This window comes from Scomber japonicus, chromosome 1 (assembly GCF_027409825.1).
Source record: "Scomber japonicus isolate fScoJap1 chromosome 1, fScoJap1.pri, whole genome shotgun sequence".
Lineage (NCBI taxonomy): Eukaryota > Metazoa > Chordata > Actinopteri > Scombriformes > Scombridae > Scomber > Scomber japonicus.
Window position 1 is genome coordinate 24,579,773 of NC_070578.1, and position 25,778 is coordinate 24,605,550.

General features: G+C 38.2%; 1 protein-coding gene across 1 annotated transcript; it reads left to right on the top strand.

Annotated features, from left to right (window-relative positions):
* The first annotated feature begins 747 nt into the window (after nt 1-747).
* Nucleotides 748-25,569, top strand: ano5b (anoctamin 5b). Its single transcript, XM_053342649.1, has 20 exons — nt 748-1,042; nt 9,899-9,963; nt 11,624-11,731; nt 14,963-15,031; nt 15,248-15,532; nt 15,798-15,917; nt 16,816-16,931; nt 17,055-17,189; nt 17,769-17,874; nt 18,082-18,142; nt 18,987-19,138; nt 19,265-19,339; nt 19,500-19,725; nt 20,008-20,186; nt 20,392-20,489; nt 21,371-21,501; nt 22,160-22,365; nt 22,511-22,698; nt 22,957-23,062; nt 23,165-25,569. Exons 1-20 carry the CDS (start codon nt 967-969, stop codon nt 23,387-23,389), a joined length of 2,727 nt encoding a protein of 908 aa, XP_053198624.1. The 5' UTR covers nt 748-966; the 3' UTR covers nt 23,390-25,569.
* Nucleotides 25,570-25,778: the final 209 nt, after the last annotated feature.

The window sequence follows — 25,778 nt, forward strand, 5'->3', positions numbered from 1 at the left end:
CTACACCATGACCATAATGGATGTTAAATTGTTCTCAAATAATTTGATTGTCTTTAGTACAAACATACTGAACAAAACGTTTTGTTGACCAAGATGTTACAATTAACTTCCATGGACTGAAATAGCAACAGTTTGCTACGTGTGAATCTAGTTCATATTTACTTTAGACTAGCTAACCAACGTTATCGCCATGGTAACCCACTTGTCAATCACAATGTAGTCACGCATGGAGCTTTATCGTCTCTTGTAGGCCTACTCTAAATGGACCGTAAAATTGACAAAATTAAGCTATTGAAGAAGACTTAACACTAGTGTTTGAGACCATAAACCCATTCTTTTTGGAGCATTGGCTTTTTTGGTCATTCCGCATTGGCTTCATAAACCTGTGTGCAATATGAGAAATGGCCACAAGATGTCCGCATCGTATTGATGACTCAGGTCCTCCTCACTGATACTCATGTTTTTCTCTTTCTGCCCCCCCCCACAACCCCTAACCACCCCCCTCAAGATGACACAGGTAACCTGCTCCACTTCATTATGAGTGGTACATGAACGTCCAACTGACTCACCACATGGATATGACTCACGACACGAGGCTCTCCTTCCAAGTTTAATGGGTTTAAAAATCCCCCTTTCTCTCTCTCTCTCTCTCCCTCTCTCTTTCAGGCGCACACACACGCACACAGTTATGCCGACGGAAAAATCCTTGCCACTCCCCTTTATGTGTGCCTGCCTGGTCGTCTCGGGCTCTGCAGGGTATAGTCTCGGTGAGGATCGCTTATAATGAAAAATAATGTGGCTTTTCCATCCATTGATCAGAATCGGACTAATTGGTTTCAGTGATTGGTCAGCTTTGATGGTGGAGTCTTCATCGACCCGACTGTATCCCAGCGGCATCCTCACTGCCGTCTCCACTGTTTTTTTTTCTGAGAAGGTGAAGCATTTATATTAACACCATCGGCCGCTATGAACCGAATAACGGGAAAGGCGAAGGATGAAACTTTGATCGAGCTACAGCACGCCACGGAATCACAGACAGGAGGTAATTTAATTAATATGCACTCATTAACCCGTGACAGCAGCAGGGGGTTGTGGGGGGAGGTTTCTTGTATTAAAATTGTACTAAGACTGGTTTAGCTGTTTTGTTTTTAAAGTTGTGTGTGGGAAAAGTAGCCCACTACATGAAATGACAATCCCTAAGAAAAACAGTAAGTAGCTACATCATCACATTGACATTAGAGCCTGTAAATAGTATTATTAAAATAATTAACTAAACACTGTAAGGTCAATGTAGACTCAATTCAGCAGACCAATCCTGATATTAAAATGCCATCATGTTTTTTTATAGAGCAAAAACAATTGAGTTGCACATTACATATAATCTGGCAAGTGTGTTTTACCCACCGCTTAATTAAATAACTGTCCCAATTTGGGTGTTATTTATTATTATTTAATATATAAGTTTAGTACCAATTTGGCAGCTGTTCAACACCACTGCGGCTGCGTGCAATGACATCAGAGAATAGGAAAATGTGAGGAAGTTTGAGGATTTGGATTAATTACATTCATCTCTGTCAGAGATCAGGATTGTAGTGGATGATGTGGCCGCAGGATAAACCCACCATGAGAGAAGCGCTTTTTCCGCACCCAGAGGAGTTAATTCTAGCTGTGTTTAAGGGAGTTTAATCTAACAGCATGCTCACAGTGATCATGTGACAAGCAAGGAGCATATCAAAGTCTAACATGCTGGGAGTTTTGGTGTGTTGTTGTGTCTTGCTATGTATCACAGGAATGCCTCTCAAAGCCTTTTAGAGATTGTGAAGGTGGACAGGTACTCACACTGGCAGGTAGTCCCCAAACTGATGTGTTTCAGACAGATTTAACGGATTTAGATTAATTAAAGTCATTCCTGTTAGAGGCCAAGACTGTGAAATGACAGTGGATGCTGTAGAAGAATATCCCAGCTCGAGAAGCATCTCCATCTCTGTGTTTTTCAGTGACACAAGAAATGGTCATACTGTATGTGAAACATGTAAGTTAAATTAGCTAATACAGATTAGTGCCTACATGTTTTCTACTTTCTGCTGTCACTCAAGCTAAGTAGGCCTTATGTGTGTCAATGTCTTAATAGGATGAACTCCTCAGAGATAGTCAGTGTTCATTGACTTTTAGATTGTGGTTTTTGACAGTGGCCAGCAGAATCCATCAGGAGGTTAACAGATGGGCTGAGATGTTGTGTGGGAATGCTCATTTGTTGACCTAATATTGTGTTGTGTATGCTTTTACATAAAACATGAGTCATTTATCTCAGGGCCACAAATTCCTCATCCTCACCATGTCCTAATCCCCTCCATTTACATTTTAACTCCTTACTAAGGTAGACTCAAATGTGTAATGGTTACATTTTCTCTCATTTTCAAAACTAGGACTCTTAGATACTGTTAGTGCGTAGCATGTGTTGATCTACCATATTGTTTGGCGCCTGCTTGTCAGAACTTGATGACTGGTAAAGGATATTGAAAAAGTCTGGGGCCATGTGATAAGAGCAGCACTGTACATTTTGGTGAAGCTGGCTCAAGGAAAGACAGACTAAATGTTGCATTTTAGTTGTGTTTATTTAGAAACACTGGCTTTTAACAGTTAATTAATTATAGAAAAATTATAAATGCCCCTTTTTTATTATGATGTAATGTCTGATATTAGGACTAGCAATAGGCAATAGCAATAGGCATATCAGTAACAGCACTGTTAGAAATATGATTTCTCCTGCCTGTTTAGTTTAATTAATTAATGTATATAAAGCCACTGAAGTAGCAAAGTAGTGTATTGTATGCCATGAATGTATCTGAAATCACTTGATCAACACAGCCAAGACTCTTAGAGAGGATCTTATTCATCTAGTTTCACACAGCTTTTTCCTTACTGTTCTAGAAATGCAGTACAGGATACATTTTCCTTGGTTATAGAGATGTGTTTGCTAAACCATTATTAAAATACATGTTTACAGTGTATGTTATAATATCAAACAACCTGTAGTTCACTTTTAACACTTGACTTTTCAATACAGTCAATGATGATAACACTGCACCACTCAGAGATTATCAAGGGACATTAAAAATGAAAGAAAACATTCCCAGCAGTCTTGTTTATACAAAGTGTGTTGACTGGACATAATGAAATGCCAATTTGAACATTAAAGCTCCTCACATTTTATTGCGCCAATCAATGTGTCTTGTTAATAAAGACACATGCCGGTTTGTCTATGGTGAACTGTAGGTTAATAGACTGTGTTTGTCATGCAGCTTTGTTACAGCTCTTATCAGGACAGACCTTCAGCCACATGTGAAAGGAGAGGAAGAGTTCTGTCCTCACCTTACTATGTTTGTGTTTGGAGTGTGTTACCATGTTCACAGCTGCCTAAATACTGATTCATAGACTTTGCTGACTGACTTCCTACCACTAGATGAACACCAAATGCACTGTTACATTATCTACAGTGTGGCAGATGTCTCTCTAAACCTAAAACACCTGCTCAAAATTCAGCAGGCACTAATTAGGACACATGAAACATCTGCCCCTTTATGTGTCCTTAAAATGAATAACACATAAGGATATACTTCCATTTAAGGAGATCTCTGCTATCAGCAGCCTAGCCGATGAAGTCATCTTTCAGCCAGAGGTGAAGCAGGGCCAAAGAGTTGCTATGGAAACGGGCCTTGTAATTGTATTACTCCTTTGATAGAGGCATGATACTAAAACAAGATATAGGAAGCATCTCAACGGATGTTTTGTCTAAACTAACTGGGATACAATTGTTTGGAAAATCTCTTTATTTTGCTAGAGCAAGTTTCAGAAAAAAGGATCTAACTTTAGAGCTTGGCCCCACTTTTATCTCACCATTTATCTACAGTATGGGAACAAGGATATGAAACAATGTGAGCTGTTAATAGAATAACTGTGTCATAGGGACTACACACACAGTTATTATAAATTACCAATCTGATTGTAATACAACAGAGAAGACAAGGAAAAGCATAATTATAATAATCTCAGATAACTCATAACAAAACCAATCAACCAGGCCAAAGGTTATCTATCAGCAAATGAATGCAAGAAGTCTTCTTTGTGTGTCATACATTGTGTTGACTGGTATCCTTCGGAAAACAACTCTTTTCCTCAAACATGCCTTCCTTAACAGACTATCAAAGATATCACATATGGTAAATATGTGTTATGTGTGTTTTATGAAGATAATTCACCATCCTCTACCCTGTTCATGACCTCTTGTATAAGTCTGTGTTGTCAACCAAACTTCCTGTTGGTGACTGCAATGTCCTGATGATGAAAATGGAAATTTGTATTCCTCATTACAATGTAGCACCCATGTTTTTGTTACTTTACATTAGCATTTTGCATTTCTGTTACTTTATCTGTTATGCCATTAGCAGTTTGCATTAGTATTATTTTAGACAATTTTTAGTACAATACAATTTTTGACAAAACAATCTCACCTCAAGATCCATTTAGAATTGTGTATGTATCCAAAGTCTGGTATATTTTATTCCTCTGTGCTGCTGTTGAACAAAAAACATAAGAATATGCCAATCAGTGATGCTACTACACTGGGTGACATGTCCCTTCCCCCTGAAGATTATAGTTATGTCAATATGTTGTGAAACAGCTCCAAAGAGTACTAACAGCTATCACATTAGAGTAGTTCTGTGTAAGGCTGACACCACTGCATCTACATGGCACAGGAACATGGTTCTGATCACAAAGCTTTGCTAGCTTGTTATGCTGTAAATGACAAACTCTTGACTTCAAAAAGTTCTTTGAGAAATGTACAATGTATAATGTAGTTCACACAGAAGAAAAATGGAGAAAATCATCAGCCATATCCTAAGGTTCTTTCAAGACAACATAGACAAAGTTTTTAAAGTCCTTACAGGGGAAGATGGTAAATATTGTTCAATTGTATTTTGAAGATCTACAATATTAACTATGGAAACTCCATCTGCTGATGAAGATCATGTGATATGATTAGATGATTAAAAACAGCTACCAAACACTTTGAGGAACTTTGTCAACTGGTGTCTGAAAAGTCAGGAATAAACTTAAAGAATCACTACAAGTTTAAGTCTTACCATACAAAATAGTTAACTTTTGTAATGTTACCTTAATTTCTCTCAAGGGCTTTAATTGAAAAAAGTCATACTAATTTATACATTTTGCCTTCATAGATAGCTTGCAATCAGGTTTGGCAGGAAATGTGGGGGAAGAGATAGAAAGGATGCCATGTCATGAGAGACCTAGGCGCAAGCCTGCAAGGCCATAAAGAATTTATCTGCAGTGTGTTGGTCTTATTGTGCTGGAGACGACCTCTCAGCTTTGTCTAGTTCAGTATATGATCCCGTTACATTTTGTACTATTTTCTATCACAGAGCAATCTGTGCTATGTCTGTATCAGAGAAGAAAAGGTTTATTTTTTAATCAAATCCAGAGTTGTGGGTTAAAGCATACAATATGAAGAACTCCTATCTAAATTTTTAAAATAAAGTATCTGTTATTGAGCTGTGTAAGTAGGGCGGTTTGAGTGCAGTGCCAGTAGTGTGAAAGAGCTACACAAGAGTTGTTATGTGTGTGTGTGTGTGTGTGTGTGTGTGTGTGTGTGTGTGTGTGCTTTTTTTTCAGGTATTAGTTGTTAAAAACACCCACATAGGCTACTTGAGTCGTAGAAAAAAATAATTTGGTTTGTAATTGAATCCAATTTGCACTACTTTGTGTCAATTAGTGCTGTTTTTTATATACTCTGCTGCAAATGGAAAAACAGTTTTGCCACAAGCCATAAAATACTTTGTCGTTTGTGTTGTCTACATTTGTTTGTTTGTCTATGTGAGCCCCAGGCACAGTTTCTGGTATTGACATATTTGTGCTTAAAAACAGGCATGCTTTTTCCCCTTGCCTACAGTTTAAGACTACCTTCTAACTTGTGTCTATCTGTCTGTCCTTAAAAGATGGTCTTGCAGTGTTGACTGCATTCAGGATAAACCTGCACTCAGGTATGGTATGGGCAGATCAGAGGCTTTATGTGATGTCTCTCTGTCAATCGTCTCATCAATGTCATTAATGTGCCAAAATGCTGTTTCTGTTTTGGCTGCTAATTTAGCACTGTTTAAGGTCAGTCTGCTAATAAGACCCAAATGTGTGTGTGTCTGTCTTTCAGCCTCCATCTTGGCCTTCGATTGTATCTGCTGAGCCTGTCTGCTGGTAGTAAAGTGTGCTGCATTCTGTGTTCATTGCTGAAGTGGCAGATTTGCACTGATGCATGCACACATTCTGTAGTCAGCCATGTGCACATGATAATAATAGAGTTCGGTGATGTATTCTGTGAGGTGTTTGTCAACCATCAGATAATTTGCTGAACTGTTTGTATGGTGACCACTTTAATATCCCTTGTTGTGACATAATACAACATAAAGTTACATATCCTGTTACACAAGATTTTAACCATATCACCCCACTCCTAGTGTCATTCATACATGTGCACAGTTGTAGTGCATGATCTTTTAACTTGGAAGTGTTTAGATGCCAAGTTTACTATAACTGCATGGTACTGAAAAATATTCATCATCATTTGTGCTTTTGTGTGTATGTGCATGGGGGTGGGTATTGTCTCCTGACAGTTGCACAATCACTGTCATGGCCAATGGAACCATCATCAGGTTGTGGTGAATTTAGTTTTTGGCATGATTTGGCTTTGGAATAGTCAATGTGTTTGTATCGACAGAGGGACAGAGAGAGAGAGAGCACTGTCTCTAATGTTTTTTAAGTCTGCATAATCCTCTTATGCCTCTGGGAACTTATACACAAGTGGTCTCCTATTGTGACATACAGTAGTCTCTCTAGGTTTCCTCTGCTGATTCCTTCAACCGTTCAGAGTGGGGGAAGATCAGCCTAGTTCTGATCACTCATCCCTGGCCTTCAATGCAATGCTGTCACATGGTTTGATCTCCATGGCCGTGACCTGTGTGTAGTTTAACCTGAGAACTGTGGGAATATTTCTGGGCACCCTACTCCAGTGGTAAACACTTTTCCACTGTTTGATCAGTGGGATTTTCTCAGTAATTTCTCAGCTACAACATGTATGCCTGCCAGGTGGATTTTAGAGGGAGTATGTTGGGCCAAATCTTTCTCCTTTTTCAGACAAGATGATTATTATTTTATGAAAGAGGCGTGGATGTTATCTAAGCCCTGGGATTTGTCAGGTTCTTATCAGCCATTCCCATGATCCAACTGAACAAATACATCTGAAGTTGCTGACTTTTTGTGCAACCTTGTTATTGGTACTGAACATTTTGGAAAGTGTAATATTCACTGCCAGGCCTTCAGTTTGCCACAGATAATCTTACAGTGACTATAATCCTTTTTTTTCAGAAAAGGAAATTCCATTCATCTTACTGTATCATCAGAGGTATTTCAGCTTTGCCTTGAAGGCTACACATTTTTAACAGAATTGGGTGTGTGTTGTTTAGAGGATATGGATGTTTACCAAGCAGGGAGGGCCTAACAAACATGAAATCCTGGGAACAATCAAATGCTAGGGAACAATCAAGATTTCTAAGCTACAGCAGCGCATGCTAAGGCTACAGTTTGTTTTTAGTTTGTTTTTACCTGTTTTATGAGTCTCCAACTTTACAGAAGTGCAACACTAAATTGCTGAGGTAAGGTGATGGACTCTGTTAACACATTCATCTTTTAATCTTTTAACTAATCTATAAGACATGTGAGAGAGGAACATATCTCTGCTGACACTCAAAGATTCAGGGCCATGCCACTAGCTTGTAGATGTGTGTCACTTAAAGTGTTACTTTAATTTAGAGCCCACTGGACCTACCTGACATATTTTGTTGGTAAGTTGGCATTCTGCTGATCAGCATGTTCACAGGAGAATATCTAAGATACTGTAAATACAGTAAATCAGTTGCTTGGCTGGGAGGTTCTTTAAAAAACAGTATGTGTTTTGAATGTACATGTCCTAAGTGAATGAACCTTTGATGCCCATTTTGTGCCAGTCAATATGCCCAAGAGAGCCTGAGCCAGACTTTTATCTGCACTGCGGTTTGCATTAACTGTTCAGCACTACAGAACAGAAGGTAGATTAATGTACGTTTACGACCCTTTTCTTCAGTTGTTTGTCTCTCTGTGGAGGCAGATATCACACAGGCTGCCCCTTTGCTTCTGTTTGCTTAACCCAGCCTGTGATAATTGTCTGTGCACAGTTGGAGTGAGACCAGGAAAGTGAGACCAAAAAGGAAAGAGAAATAAAAAAAACTGCCAAGAAAAAAAGAAAAACTTCAGCCGCACAGTTGTCAATGCTTCCCACGAGTCTGATGGAAAAACCACTCAGTAGTCTGTTCTTTGTAGACCTCGGGGATTCTTATGCTCTAACTGATATAATACATTTCCAGACTTCTGTAGTGAGTCTCCTGGCCTATCAGAAAGCTTACGCATGAAGACACTATAGCCCCTCTCTCATTGGCTCATACTGCTGTCTGTCAGATCATTGTGTCTAATCAGGCACGGCTGCCTGTGTTAAACTGGAGGAGGCTGGAGATAGTCCTTTATGTGCTGAGCTCATTCATGGGAGGTAGGAGTTATGGTAACGTAAAGACCCAAGGCCCCTCCAGCCCCCCCTCCCTCCCCCTTTGTGATGTGTTCATACACGTTCCAGTGACCCCCCACAGGAAGTGCTACTTTCCCACCATTCAGGAATGAAAGAGGGGCAGGCAGCGAGCAGAGCAATGCTACATGAGCACATTCCCTCTGTCAGAGTCTGCCACGCAGCAAGAGAGCAGCGCTGGAATGTTTATGTGTCGTTGAATTAGAGACGGAGAGGAGTGTGTGGGCGTGTGTGTCACTGCTTCTGTATTTCTCATCTCTCACTCAGTTCATATTGAGGATTACCAACTTGGCAAGCTGTTGATGTTGGCCAGAGACTGAAGCCCTTGTTAAATCAAGTTTGTCTGGGATGCATATGCTGCCATAACAGTTATTAGCCAGCTGATTATTCTTAAAGGGAATGTTTGAGTTTGGCTGAACCTCTTACTATCCTTCATTATGCATATCCTAAATATATATGAATAGTGAGATTACTGGATATCAGCAGGAGCAATAAAGTAGCTCAACTCAAGATAAAAATACCTACTCCTGAGGAATTATTGTGTTATTGTTATTATTTTTATCCATCGGGCTATCATTAACATTTTGTTATCTTGTCATTGCAGCAGGAACCTAGTTTTTCCTGTCTCTGGGTGTGGGTGCATGTAAATAGGATGACGGATCAGAACATAACAACACTTGAAATGTTTACAAAGTTCAAGTTAAGTTGATACTGGCGATTGAGTTGAAATCCTGGCTGTATTACCCATCAACACACCTTCAAACTGCAGGGAGAGCTTTGAAAAAGACATTCATGAGTTTGTACCATTTAAATGTAAAAGTGCCCCAAAAAATGAACTATACTATAAATGCATGAGAGCAAAGAGATGAAACATTACAATGAGCCATTAACATGCAAGTCTTTAAGTCATTAGACCATCTATCAGATCTAGTAACAGTCATAGTTACATTATAATCTTAGTTTTAGTCATAAATGTTGTATAATAACTATTATAGCTCAACTGAAGAAGTGCAGTAGTTGTTAATAAATTAGATTACATTTTGATATGTGGATGCTCATTCAGTGGTTTCACATATTTTACGCAAAATGTATCTTAGTATCATACTGTGTGTTCTACCTACATACATATAAATTATTATTATTATTATTATATTAATTATACTTTCTATTTTCCTTCCAGCACATGATTTATCTTTTTTCTGCTTATTTAATTTGCAGATGAAAACAGTGGAAATGGCATCAATTCATTATCTGACAGAACAACACTGCCCGGACACACAGAAGTAAGTTCAAATGTGTTTAAGCACACACAAGGTTTGTTAATTCTTACATTCTCACAAGGTAACAGTTTTTATTTTGATCGCTCTGTCATGAACCAAAATCAGTTGTCCTGTAGGCGATTTTCAGCAGCCTTTAATGGAGATGACATTTTCCTAGGTTGTTTGCTTTTTTCTGTATCCAGTACATTGTTAGTGTCATTTTGGTGTTAATTGCTGACTCACGGCCCACATACTGTAGCTGAGTCACAAGACCTCTGTGCCTCAAAGAGCTCCTCTCATTTCTCTAATACTGTGATAGAAATAAACTGTTGCTGCTCAGACAAGAGCCTTTTGTCAGTCTGTTGGCCATGCAGTGATATAGTGAGGCCGTGTAGCAGACGGTTTTATCCATCTTAATTCATAACACTGATTATATTATGTTTCTGTGATATATGACTAGGATTCAGAGCATTAATATCAGAGCTAATCTATCAAACAAGATTTTTTAATATTCTCATTAAGTCAGAATATGATTGCATACCACTTCATCAAGCAGCATCCACACCCATTACAAGAGAGTCTGTTAATGGATATGAGGGTCTGATAAACAAGCTGGGTGGGGTTCTGTAAACCAACCGACACGTGGACTGGAGGAGTTGGGAATCAAACTACTGATCCTCTGATTAGTGGATGACCTCCTGAGCGACCTTTAAAATGTCCAAAATAGTGAACGTTTTTTTAAATGTCTTATTTTGTCTGACCAAGTGTCCAAAACCCGAACATAATCTGTTTACTATAAGAAATTGAAAAAAGTCTTAAATCATCATATCTGAGCAGCTGAAACCAATAAACATTTCAAAATTGTTGCCAGTCTTTTGTCATCGGACTAATAAGTCTAGTCATCACTGCAGCTCTACGAAAAAATAAACAGTTGTTTTTTAACCAGAAGATGAAGACAATGACATTTGCTCTTTACTGTCATATTAATGTGAAAACATTTTTTTAACATTAAGACCTAAATTAGGCTGGACATTTAACAGCTTTAATATTTCATCATATGTCTGAATTATTATCTTAATAATTCAGTTGTTTGCACAATCTCAATTCAAGCAGTTCAGATTTAAAAAATTATACTCTTAGCTGACACCTGCTTATTGACAGGGACGTGCACATGATTATAGAGGGGCAGGGGCTCAAAGTCAGTTTTTTTCAGTCCTTTACACAATATGGAAATTAATGTAAAATTAAAAACTAAAGTGCTTATAGAAAGCTAACTACTTAGCTGTGTGTCCTGTGTAGGTGAAAGTGATATGCAATTGCCATTTCTTTTGTGTCAACAAATTATTGTCAACATGAGTTCATTCACATTATCATAGGCTTGGAAGACATGCAAAGCAACCTACAGTTTATATCCCCAGAATTCTGAAATTACTATATTATTACATTATTGTAAATCATAGTGATATGTTTTTGAATAATTATTTTCAGCAAGAGTGCTGTTTCTAAAAGTAAAGACTAAGCATGTTTTTTTGTTGTTGTTAAGTTTTAAGAGTTTCAATAAATAAATTAAAAAATTGCACATAAATGAAAAAAAATCTTTTGTAAAATATTTTAAATTAAGGAAATAACACAATGATTGCAATTCTAAATTCAACAAAACATCTCCTTGGTGTTTCTCACACAGACAGAGAAGCTACAACCAAACAGAGACACAGTGTTCTTCAAGGATGGGAAGCGGAGGATTGACTTTGTGTTGTCTTATGTGGATGACAAAGATGGAGAAAAGAAACAGGTAAGTGTCACAGAAAAGTGTCAAATTACTGTTAGTTGACTACTCAGCATTTTTCAGTGTGGCCAGAGACTCACTGACTCTACTGACTTCATTACACAATTTATATCCAGAAAGAGGAACCACAAAGAGGAATGAAATGATATCAGATTTTCCAATGACACATCATTTGAAACAATTCATGAAATGAACAGATTTTAATATTGTTTGTGGTGTGTTTCATTGTAAAAGTTGAAAAAAAAGCTGTTTACAGACATACATGTGGCAGCATGAAGAGGATATATGGATTCACACCACATCTGACACATACAGTATGCTGTACATATGAAGTATGAATCATGTGTCACATGATGGTGACTGTAGGAGGGAGGAGGCATAGTTACACAAAAGTGAGCCTGTCTTCACTTCTTCTTTTACTCTCAGTTGTCAGTATATTTGAATTAACTTGGATTTTGAACAAAAGATAATGGTTTCATCTACCAGCAGCAGCTTATTTCACAGGAGATCAGGAGAGGTGCACAGTGTCATGATTGTACCTGAAACTAGGCTAAATCTGTTTATTCTGTGTCCTATATTTACTCCCCAAATGTTCTCTTCCACAACAAATCTCATTGACAGCAAGTCTATACTTCTGTGACTTCAGTTTCCGTGTTCCTCTACTAATTTATTTTTATAAAACCTTTGGTCTAACTCTTGTTTATGGAATCCCATAGTTTTATGATTTGTAATTTGTCGTCTAATTGCACTGATTTTACTGTTTGACAACTGCTTCCAAGCAAATCCTTTATTGCAACTGTACTTACCTCAAATGTGACCTACTTTTAAACATGTTATAGCTTCATTAGCACTAATCTGAATTCTGAAAAGGTCACAGCACAGAGACTGTGTTAGTAAAAAGTCTTGAGTGACTGATGTAGTCATTGTTGCTGTCCCAGTCCAGTCCAAAAAGTGCCACATTTTCAATCATGAGCCAGGTGGGGAGAGCCCTGCACACTCTCACACACTCATTCAAACCTGCTGTCCGCTGTAACAGTCTGCTGGCCACTGAGCAGCTACTGGTGTCCAACAGGAAATTTCAATAGATCCCTAAATGAAAAACAAACCTTTTAAACCTCCTTTTTGATTAGTTTAAAGCCTTACTTTTATTGAATTTAAGATTTTGTTATGTTCTTACTCTCATAATTTGTCCTTGTTTTATTGCAGTTAAATGTTGTTGTTTTCCATTTTGTTATTTGTTTGTTTATTAGATATGTTTTATGTAATTTGGTGTGACGCTAATATTGACATCATATACATTTTTTGCAAGGGTCATTCCTCTACCACTGTATTGAACTTCTTAAAAATTAATACAGTTATGTCTAAAACATGAATGTCCTCCTTGTGGTATTTAACTAGGTCAGTAATGGAGGGTTTGGCTCCCCCTGTGTCTATTGATTGGCACTTTAAGGGCCCCATCTTGTGGTTGCACACAGCGGATGGGGGGCGTGGCGCATGTGTCTTTGTTAGTTTCCCCCGGCACAATTGTCATTTTCTTGCCCTGAGCCCACGTTGTCTAAATAGCAAATGCACTTTCACCAGTCTGTGCGCCTATGGGCTTGTTGGTCTCAAAATGAGGTGTGGTCAGGCGCATTGGTGGTGCGTTGCTATTTTGAGGCAGAGGAAAGCGATTGTTCTACTGACCAAAAAAAACAGGTCTAAAGTCACTGGAGCATATTTCACTGTTATTTAAGGGCCACATCATCAAGAGTCCAATATCCTCCTAGATAGACAGGCAGACACTGTGCCTGTTACACACACACGGGCGTACAGCAGCACACAAACATGCAAAACAGCACTAATAAAAGGACCACAATGTGAATTCATATTATGATGTACATCAACATATTAAAAATACATGTCATATTAGTTAGTCATAATATTTATCAGATTGAATTCATTGTAAAAAAGGAAGAGTGCCGCTGCGGACAGTCCCAACAACCTATGAAAGTCTGTAGCCTCTGAGATGCTGCACAGACCGCAGTGCCATTACGCACAGCCACTCACTGTTTATTAAATCTGGTGACACCAGACTGCTGCACACCTCTACACTCATCAGACTGGTTGGTTATATCTCCATATTTTTCCTTTATATGAATTAAATGTGAGGTTAGCGGTGTGCAGGTGGTCGAGTGGTTAGAGCGCCTGCCATATACGTAGCTGATCCCGGTTTGAATCCCAATCGGAGGTCCGTAGTAATAAGACATGTCAGGTACCCAGGAAGAAAGCCTTACTTCCCATTTAACTTTCACTGATTCAAAGACTGAGTGGGCAATCTGGTGTGAAAGTTTTATTGTAAAGGCCTTGGATATATAATCAAAGTACCAAAGGAATTAACCTTGAGGCAGGACCAGAACTGAAGGGTAAGCCTTCCCATCTCTTATATAGACTTCTCCCATAAAGGAGAGGTGTTGGTGTGGTATGTGATGATATGTTATGAAGCCTTGGCTTTGAATAATGGAGTCTGTGAACTACTTTGAACTGTACTAAGGTATGTCTGGCATTTAAAGAACTATGGTGAATAATATTAAGAATTGTCTCCTGAGATTTCAGTATTTATTCAGTATCAGTATTCAGTTTCAGTTCTTGTTCCCAATCATTTTTCACTTTGTCATCACACCACTACACGAGCCTACAAAGTATCATACAAGAAAAAGACTGATCCCTTAGAGCTAAGATCAAATTCCTAATCTGGAGGTACCAGTAGAAATGTGCCTCATTTTAACGATCTATAGCGCATGGCATGAAGCAAGTGCCTTTTGGGCGTATCCAAATCCACTTTTGCTATTTTAACAGCAGAAAAATGGTCACTGCGCCAGGTGCATGGTCTAAAAGGGATTTGGGCGTAACATGCGGTAAACCAATCAAAGTGTCATCTCACATTCCCTTTAATAATACAGTAGTGGTAGGATAAATGTTTTGGGGCATGACACTGTGTTATCAATTTAAATCCTGCCCCATTTTAAACCAGTCTATGTTCTTTGCTCCTTGATCTGTCTTTGTGAACATCCATTTGTAAGAGTTTTGAGATACCAACTGACAAAGAAACAAACAGACAAAATCAGTGAGTGTTTTCAGAAGAAACTCAGGCAGGGACCATGTTAAATTTCTCTGACACAGAAAGGCAAAGGAGGAAACGTGCTGAGGCTGTTGTGAGGTTGTGTGGCTCTCATGCTTGTGGTTTGTGTTTGTCCGCAGGAGAGGAGGAGGGAGTTTGAGGCCAACCTTGAGAAAGCTGGCCTGGAGCTTGAGTTGGACGACAAAACAGTAAGAAATCCAAATGCAGAGTTATTGCACCACCTAGTGGATTGTACACTGAGTCACATCATATTGTACAAAAACGATCTTAAAGGGATGGCTCAATACAAAATACAGCATACTGTTAATCTCTAGTATTTTAAAGAAAATGTGTAGAAATTCTTCACAAATACTTGAAGCTTACAATATGTTCTTTTTCTTCTATCCCATCTACACTGGAATCAGGACTCCAAAGACCAAAAGACATACTTCTTGAAGATCCATGCTCCTTGGGATGTACTGGCCACCTATGGAGATGTCTTGAAGATCAAGGTTCCCTTCAAGGAGAGTGATATCCCCCATGGTCAGGATGTCCCGCTGGAGTGGCTCTCACATCCTTTCCGCCTGCCACAGGAAATCATGCGTCCCCAGCCGGACTATTTCACCCACCCTTTTGACAAGAGCAAGACAGACTTCTTCCTGATCAATGACAAGGATACTTTTTTCCCACCCTCTACAAGAAACAGAATTGTGAGTGTTTCTCAAAGCGCCATTCACTCTATAATCAGAATTGAATTATGTTACACTGTCTCCACTCCAGTCTGATGAATCCAGTTAAACTCTCATAATTCTTCTGGACAGGCTGACCTTGTGAAAGACTTTGCGTGGATTATATTTTTTATTATTTTTGGAAAACGCTTGTGCAACACGGAAGTAAAATATAAACACATTTAGCTAAAAAGTACAAATGAATCCAAATCTCTTAATCCCTCGTTCAATCTGTTGTTGTTGTTAGGTTTTCTACATCCTGGCTCGTTGTCCGTACTACAAAGAAGGCCGGAAAGACAAATGCAAGACAGGAATCAAACGACTACTCAGCAATGGGACCTACGCAGCAGCCTTCCCACTTCATGATGTAAGACCCATGAAAGGAAATTCAGAAGTTTCACATACAAATGATATATAATCAATTCTGTTTACACTTACACTTTGAGAGACTTTTTTTTAATATATGCCTCACTATGGAGGTCGATAATTGTTTACTGTATTAAAGTACTTTTATTTAACCTTTGCTGATTATTTCTTATTAAAATTCAACGGAGTATAAGCAACACAATTCAATTTTAATTGGTTAGGATTGATCCTTTCAGGAGCAGACACAATGTCAAAATGTTGCTAACATTTCAACCCTTACAATTTTAAAACACTGAATGGAGCTCTTGCTCAGAATTAGTGCTTCTTTTTTATGACCTGCCACAACTTCCTATTATTCCCACTTTTACTATTACTGATTTTGGCTGTAGTTGTAGAAATATTGGTTGTAAAAGTGGTCAATTAAACTTTAAAAACAGGAAACAATGACTTTTTGTCAAGTACTTTTGTATAATTTGTGTATTTTCCATTTCCAGAGCCACCATATTTTAATCAGCATGACCTTAATATGAGAATATTAAGGTCTGATATTGAATATTTGATGCTATATATATACCAGTGAGACCAAAAACAATTGTTATGCAGGACATGACAATAAAGTATTTCTATTCTATTCTATTCTATTCTATGCTATTCTATTATATATTATATTGTATTATATTATATATAAAGACCTCTCCTATTATAAAACTTTTTTGTCCCTTTTCACTTCAAGGACATTTTGTTGTAACTTATAAAAGTGTTAATTTTAAGAAATAATTGAAGGATTGTTTGACATTTTGGGAATTGCACTCATTCACTTTCTGGCAGAGAAGTCGTCCTTTAATTGTTGAAGATGTTTTCCTCAACAGCCTATGATGCATTGTCTCTTTTTGTCTCAGTGTCGTTACTGGAAAAAGGGGAAAAATGTTAAATGTGAGAGTGAACGCTTCAACCTGTACAAGAACTGGGCCAGTTTTCTCTGCTTTTACAAAGAGCAGCCTCTTAACCTCATCAGGTAAACAAGAATCAACTTTGTTCTCACGCAAGATTGTCTATTGATCACTGAAACCTGTTCAGTGTGGTTTATGGTTTTGAAACCTGACCTAGACTGGCTGTTAAAAAGGTGATTTGCTTGCAGGAAGTACTACGGGGAAAAGATTGGGATCTACTTTGCCTGGCTGGGTTTTTACACAGAGATGCTGTTCTTTGCAGCTGTCATGGGTGTTATATGTTTCACCTATGGAGTACTCAGTTATGAAGACAACATATCAAGGTTAGTACCACCTGGGGGGCATCGAGGAGCTGATAACTAAGGGTGGAACCAAGTTGACACAGCAAGGAAAGTAACACTGCAGTAAAAACATGCTTTTATAAGTATACATAACTGTAGGCTACAGTAGCATATGAACTGACAGGAAATGCTAAAATGTGCACATGTAATCCAATCAATCTACAAGAATAACATATGACATTTTACACTCAAAGCAACCCATTGGAAATTGTAAAATAATATTTTGGAAATGTTATATATATATATATTTCCTCTTAATGTTATTGTTTATTCTTGATTTTTTATTTTAACAATGGCCCTAATAATTCATGAAACAGCCCCAGACAAAAGTTGGCAGACATGTCCACTCCTCTTACTTTGATAGTATGATTGGTGGGAATTGGTCTTCCTGTTTGCTATGACAAAGCATTGACTGATTGAAAAGTACATTACTGCTATTGCCCAAAGCAGACGCTAACAGTCCATTTTCAAGTAATACTGTTTTGTATGTACTTAAGAAAATGTTAACTTTTCATTGTATGTATTCTTGTTTATTTTCATTCTCTTTTATTCTCCTTTTAGCCATGAAATTTGTGATGCTAACATTGGAGGCAGTATCGTGATGTGTCCACTTTGTGATAAGAAATGCCCTTTCTGGAAGCTCAACTCTACATGTCTTTCCTCCTGGGTAACACTCAATTTTTAAACCACAGATAATCATGTACTGTACTTACACACACATTTTAATTACACAAGAGTGCTTGAAATAAGTAATTGAATATCTGCAGTAAAATGTATCCTGCAGAGTCAGCAGTATGTCACCCTGTCCATGCCCAGCGTGTCACTTCGTCTGCTTCTCTACATAACTTAACCTGGTCCATATTCTCGCTTCCAGCAATCCCATCTGTTTGATAATGAGGGGACGGTATTCTTTGCCATATTTATGGGGATTTGGGGTAAGTCTCATTCAATACTGCTCTTACTGTATTTAACCTGTGTCGGAGATCCAATACACACCCCCCCCCCCAACCCCCCTTTTATAAGACAGATTTTCACAGTTGAAGTCTCTTCACACTGAAGAATCAATCTGTATCCATACTGCTTAAGCCCTGATTAGCTTGCCAGCACAATTTTGTTACACTAAGTGGTCACATAGCTTGTCCAGCACTCTGCAGGCCTAGGGTACCTAAAGTCTGGCCTCATTCACAGCAGTCAGCCAAGAGAGAGACTCATGACATGGCGAAAAGCAAGAATATTTATAAGAAGTCTTTTATCCCAAGTGCAATTCATATTTTAAACACTTGCAAATGATCAATACGCACACAGGAGCTGTTCTGCACCTGTATTTCTATACCTTACACATTTTATGTAACTATGAATTTTATGTATTTTAAGAATGATTTTATGCAATTTTATGGATTCTATGGTTATGTCATTTCTGTCTATTGTATGTCTATTATTGGTGAGCCAAAGACAATTTTCCACCATCGTGGACAATAAAGTTTTATTCTATTATATTCTATCCATTTAATATATTCCTATAAATTAGCATAAAATGTGCTTTGAGCCTGTTTTTTAATGAAGGCATCACTACCAAGACAATGTATCATCTACAACAAATAGCTCTGATCCAAGAACCCAACAAATGCACTCAAAAAGTTAGTAAGACCTGTATGAAAAAGAAATTGGTACAAAAACACACTCCCTCAAAGACATGCACAGCATAAACAGTTCTCATCATGCAACAACAATCTATTTGCCAGAGATTTTACAATTTTTATGTTCTGTTTTTCTTGTCAGTAACTCTATTTTTGGAGTTCTGGAAGCGGCGTCAGGCCCGGCTGGAGTACGAGTGGGACTTGGTGGACTTTGAAGAGGAACAGCAACAGCTTCAAACGCGGCCCGAGTTTGAGTTCACATGCACTAACAGGAGACTCAACAAGATCACCAAGGTGACTCAAAACCTTAATGCCCTAATGAACAAGCTAAATTACATGTAGACTGTGATTTGTAAATAAAAGCATGGTTTATCATTTTAAATCTATTTTCAATGATAATAACAGTAAATCATCTTTCAGGAAATGGAGCCATACCTCCCCGCAAGCAGCAAGTGTGCTCGCTTCTGCTTCTCTTCAGCCACTGTCATCTTCTGGGTAACTCAATATTCAGTTGTGTTTGTGTGTGTGTGTGTGTGTGTGTGTGTGTGTGTGTATGTGTGTGCCTGTGCTGTTAATAATAAATCATAGTGAGTCATTTTCTGTGCCAATCACATGCTGCCAACAACATATGTATGTGTGTGTGTACTCTCCACAGATCGCTCTGATAGTGACCTGTATTATTGGGGTCATAGCGTACAGGCTGGCCGTGTACGCTGCGTTTGCGAGTATCATTTCAGACCCCGTGAAGGAGATCCAGGTGGTGGGCAGATTCATCACTCCACAGCTAGCAACTTCTGTCACTGCTTCCTGCATCAACTTTGTCATCATCATGATCTTAAACCTCCTGTATGAGAGGGTAGCCATTTGGATCACTGATATGGGTAAAGAGATTTAATAGATAGATAGATTTATTGTCCTTTCCAGGATAATTATTCTCACATTCCGTACAAGTCACGAGTAATTACAGATACTTTCACAGGTTACAAGAACAAACATACCACAGACATGTACCCGTCACCATACATGTATCCATTTCCCACAGTTACAATCTCTTGTTTCTTTTGTTTAATCTAGTGCTGTACATAAGTACAAAGTCTTTTTTTATCATTTAGTTTTTTCATACCATCCTGATCTGCTGAACATGAACTGTTTGCTCTCTCCAGAAATCCCTAAGACCCACCTGGAGTATGAGAACAGGTTGACCATGAAGATGTTTATGTTCCAGTTTGTCAACTACTACTCCTCGTGTTTCTACATGGCCTTCTTTAAAGGCAAATTTGTGGGTTATCCTGGTGACTATTCATATATGTTTGGAAAGTGGAGCAGATTAAGGAATGAGGAGGTGAGTTTTTTTGGCTTTTTATTTGAAAGTACTTACACTTCTTTGATTTAAGTTGTGTACTGGAATGGGATGTTATTCTTAAAGTAAACATCTCTGTAAAAAAGGGCAGGTATGTTCCTTACTTCATAATCTTAGGACTGTCACCTGGAAGTGCATTAAAATAAAATAAATTATTTTCGAAACTAAAAACATCTTGGTTTCTTAGTGTGATCCTGGAGGCTGCCTGATTGAGCTGACCACACAGTTGGTGATCGTCATGGCAGGAAAACAACTATGGGGGAACATTCAGGAAGCCCTGCTGCCGTGAGTCCATCAAATCTTTGTTGTCCACTCAATCTTTCACTATTCAAAAATTCTCCATAGTCATTTACTGAAAAAGTTAGTTAGTTGTTAGCCACAAGACAACAGTTTTACATCACAGATATACAGAGATTTAATTTTTGTATTATTATTATTGTGCATGAGCAAATAGTTGCTATCATCATTAGTTGGAAACAGCATTGGGCTCTCCTAAATCAGGTGCGTACTGTAATTTATAAAAATGGTTTTATTATATATTTATACCACTTCTCAGGGAGATCTATAGGTTTAGATGGAGTCACCATGAAAATACGTTAAAGTTTAAGGAAGAAAACACTTAAACTGAAAACAGTACTTGTCGAAAGCATCAAATAAAAACATCAAATTATATGATAAGTGAAAAACTTATTGTGTGTGTGTATTTGTGTGTGTGTGTGTGTGTGTGTGTGTGTGTGTGTGTGTGTGTGTGTGTGTGTGTGTGTGTGTGTGTTAATGAGTCTGTAGTTGGTTTCTTTTTGCTGAATGCTTTTAAAACAATCAGTGACACCAAAATGATTGGAATATTTAATTGATTTAGTAATGCTGAATAGCTGTGACTTGTTCTCGTTAGATTAAATTGTGCACAAGATAACAAATTGCACACAGAACTTCATGGTTTATTTCAACAAATGATATAAACATACAGTATATAGAGTTTTATCTTTATTCTCAATGTCTATTTGCATGACTTCACAGATCAAAACAGAGTCCTGAGCGACTAATAGTGCAGCAGTTGTGCTGATCATGGCACTGTCATCTCTGTCTGTAAATGTCTTGTTGGCTTTGTGTAAATCCCAGTGTCTGCAGTTTGTTGATCCAGTGCTTTGTCATGGGCTTCTTGATAGGTTGATACGTAACTGGTGGAGTAGCAGAAGGGCACGGCGCAATCCTGAGAACCATTACAGCCGCTGTGAGCAGGACCACGTCCTGCTGAACTTCAGCCAGCTGGGCTTGTTCTATGAGTACCTGGAGATGGGTGAGATACCTCACTGGCCTTGTTTACAAATAAGGTTAATTCAGTCAGGAACACTCTCGTCTTAGATTAAACCATTTATTGCAACAAATGGTAATACAGTTTTACTTGGAATTGAAGGCTCCACTCTAAGATGCTCCCTGGATTAGCCAGCAGCATGCTGCGCTAAAAACAGGGAGCGCAATGCAAGACCCCCTTGGAGTGGGCCAAAAGAAAGACATGAATTGTAGATTGACCCTAGAGCCATGATGGGACCCTGAACCAGAAAGGTGGAGGCTGGGGTGGTGGAGGCAAGCTTTGCCAGCAGCAGTGTGAGCAATGGTTAAGCTAGAACAGTGTAATATTTAAAGGGACCGCCTTGTGGTGAGAATGGCTGTGATTGGTGTGTGACTGATAAGGTGTGCTGATTCAATCAGTGGCTGTCAGTTGATTACAGCTGGAGCGTATGACTTCTGTGTCCTGCATGAACTAACGCGTTGCTTCATTAACTAGACAGGAGTGCAAGATGAAGAGTTGCATAGAGAAGTATGAAATTATGGATTATAAATCACAGATTTTTATGGACTAATCAATGTTTTGTTATTCATTTCACATTTGTTTTCTGCTCTTTTTCTTTTGTTTCTGATCACTGTCTCTCTGGCTGCTCTCTCTGTCATTTTAGTGATCCAGTTTGGCTTCATCACTCTGTTTGTGGCCTCTTTCCCCTTGGCTCCCCTCCTGGCTCTGTTCAACAACATTCTGGAGATCAGGGTTGACGCCTGGAAGTTCACCACCCAGTTCAAACGACCAGTGGCGTCCAAGGCCCGAAACATCGGAGCATGGCAGGAAATCCTCAATGCAGTGGCCATTTTGTCTGTTGTCACCAATGTGAGTTTTGCTTAAAAAAATAATCTTTACATGAACTGAATCATTTCTGTATGCTCATATGATGTATTATGTATGATACATAATGTTTTTTTCCAGCAATGTTAGTTAATTGGCAAACATGTCATTGTGCTCTCTTTGATCTCAGGCGTTCATCATGGCATTCACCTCAGACATGATTCCCCGTATGGTCTACCTATATGCCTACAATAAAGAGTCCTCCATGACGGGCTATGTGAACAACAGCCTGTCAATATACGACATTTCACTGATACCTCAAGACAACATGCCAGAGGATAAAGACAGCTGGCGTGATTATGTGAACACCACCTGCAGGTATTCAGAGAAAGAGCTTGTTTTGCATCTGACTGTAGAATAATTTATCATTTGAAGTGTTTGCAAATCACATCATAGATGTTTTATATGCCAGTATGTTTTCCAGAAGGGTGCAATGTATCAAATGGGTGGATACTTTTTGTTTTATAATTGATGTATAAAGCAATGTTTGTTTTTATTCATATGAAGTAGCACTTTTGGACTCTACTGTATATATTACACCTTGTATGATGCCCCTCTCCTTGCTGTTTTCTACAGATACAGAGACTACCGTTACCCTCCAGGCCACCAGAGGGAGTACACGCACACCATGCAGTTCTGGCACATTCTGGCAGCCAAAATGGCCTTCATTATTATTATGGAAGTAAGAACTTTCCCTCCACTTCTTCCTCAAAAAAATGAATGCTTACAATTGCTTTTTTTCCAAATTAATTTGAGAATCATGTGACCCCCTCTCTCTCTGCAGCATGTGGTTTTTGTGGTGAAGTTCTTTGTGGCATGGATGATCCCGGACATCCCGTCAGATGTGAAGGCACGTATTAAACGTGAACGCTACCTGATTCAAGAGTACCTGCATAACTATGAAGTGGAGAGGCTCAAAATCCAGATGAGTGCCAGCTTTATTACAGAGCCAGAGACAGAGATGCCCTCCACACCAGACAAGCATGAGATGTTGTCTGAGTGCCTGTAGCCCCTGGTTCACACTGCCAACTAACCAAGCCAAGAGCGGACATTTATGGGAGTTTTATCCTCGCCTAGAACATAAATATGCAAGGGCTTCTGTCTTTGAGATTTAAAACGCTATAATTTTTTCATTTTTGAATGGACATTATCATCTGATGAGATCTGCTCCTATATTAGGATCTGAACAGAAGCATTAGGGGGAATAAATCAGCATTTCAGTTTGTTTTCAAACCAGCTTCTTAAATGGATGAAACATTTCAGTGCCATGGAAAATTGTTGGAAGGTGCTGGGATAAAATAGATCATAACTGCAGCTACCCCATATACTGCCTTCTCTATGTTCATGTTTCATAACTAAAAAAAATTCTATGTATGTATGTATGTGCTAATAGACTTAGAAGATATGGTGTTGAATATGTGGCATTCGGTGTAATTATCCTTTAAGAAGAGTTGATAATTATGTAATTAACTTAATAACCTGTATGAGATTCTTCTAATGAGAACACAGGATGAAGGACTGAGCTGCTGAGACAAGAAGCAGTATGTTGTATGTCTGTTGTGAAATATTTTGAATGGTAATTGTGGTTAAAAAACATATCATAGATATTATACCCCTAACATTTTCTATCATTTATCTATGAATGAACAGTACAAGACACCCTTAAATATTGTTAAATATATCAAATGTGAAACACACTTATATTCAAAAGGACTGGTGCATATTCCTTAAACAGCTTCACTATCATTAAAAAGTAGCTACATATTTTCTAGTTCAACTTATCTATAGCATGGCTGTAGGATTGTCAGTTTCGTTATGAGTGTATGAGGTTTCGGGGAAAAGATGTTTAAAAAAATGTGTTTAAAACAAAGTACCTCCATCATACTGCAGTGATAATGTAACAATCAAACATCTGCCATTATTTCCACACATTCCACCCTCAGTTAAGGGCTTCAACAGTAAATGATGGTGAGACGGCTGCTGCAGGCTCACGTCCCATCCTCCAAATGTATTTCCAACTTGCTGCGGGACCAATTATAACATTTCTACTATCTGAAGCAACTACATGAAGAACACGCTGGAAAGATCTCAAGACAGATCTTCTGTTTTATGCGTTGCTTGTGAGAGTTTTACCGCTCGTAGTACATGTACGTGGATAATAAATGGCCTGGATTATTGTTTTCACATTTTACAATATTAATTTCTCCATAATATATTGTAGGCAGATACAATTTTAAACTTGTTGTGAAGCATTTGCAGTAAGAAAGCAGAAAAACTTTTGCCCTGTTTGGGGTTCGTGTAAGTGAGGATTTCAGTTTTTTTTTAAAATAAAAAATCACTTTTAGCAACCAGTTCATCATCTATAACTGGTTACTACGTGTTACTGTACATAGTAAAAAATATGGTAAATATTTAAATGGGCAGTGAATTTTTTTTTTTTTTGGATCTGTGGCTGGTTTGTCACTTGACACATTTGTGTTTAGAGCTGTTTTATAATCCTCTTTGTTAGTTTTCTTTCCATACTAACTACCATCAAGTAGTGTTAGGTCAGTTCTTAAAGTAGCTTTTATGCTATAAATTCCCACCCTGTCAAGGGACCAGACAAGTAAAAAACTCCTGCAACACATTATGTGGGAGAAAGCTCTAATTATGTTTTTTTATAGTAGTTAAGGCATTTATCAGATACAGTGGGATGTTTTTGTAATCTTCTAAAGCCTAACATGAATTTGGTAGCTGTTTATATTGAAGCATTGTTCTGTGAATTATACACTTGTCACTCCAGATAACTGCCATTCTGATTTGACAGTCAAAAAGTAAGCCTGACTTACTCCAATCTCAGGATTAACATCTTGTAGTGTTTGTCGAGCATCAGTGTGCAGCTGGTCAGGTGTTCTTTGAATGGGGTTAGCTCATGATCCCAGGTGCATGATACATTTCCCAAACAAACAATTAATGCCTTAAAGCTCTGTGTTTACTTGTTTTTGTATGATTTTATAATAACAAAATTTCGTATCTCAATTAAAAACAAATGTCATGTGTTGCTGCTGCTAGTTATTGCAAAATAGCCTGTTTTGTCTGTGCATGAATTGCTGTTATGTACATATTTTGTTATTCACATTCTAACTGCACTGTAGCCCGCTGTTCAGAAATGCAATTGGGCTTATAATATTTACAATAAATGAAGAGATAACTATGTGTAAGACTTTTATTTACTTTTTGAAGTTGTTCATGTTGAGAAAGCTGCAATGTCTTATGTGACCACCAGGTGGTGCCCGATAACCACAAATGACATGAAAGGCACTGCTCTTTACTCCCATCTCTTTTGTCATCGAATTGCACATCTAAGCTCAATATAAGTATCTATTGTAGGTAGGTAACAATAATAATAATCTTTAATA

What these genes read in the sequence shown, in the direction of transcription:
- ano5b (XM_053342649.1), top strand. Translation starts at nt 967, where the DNA reads ATGAACCGAATAACGGGAAAGGCGAAGGATGAAACTTTGATCGAGCTA. An exon ending in CATATTTATGGGGATTTGGG is followed by an intron (nt 18,143 to 18,986) that starts GTAAGTCTCATT and finishes TTTTCTTGTCAG; the next exon opens with TAACTCTATTTTTGGAGTTC. An exon ending in ATTCAGGAAGCCCTGCTGCC is followed by an intron (nt 20,490 to 21,370) that starts GTGAGTCCATCA and finishes GCTTCTTGATAG; the next exon opens with GTTGATACGTAACTGGTGGA.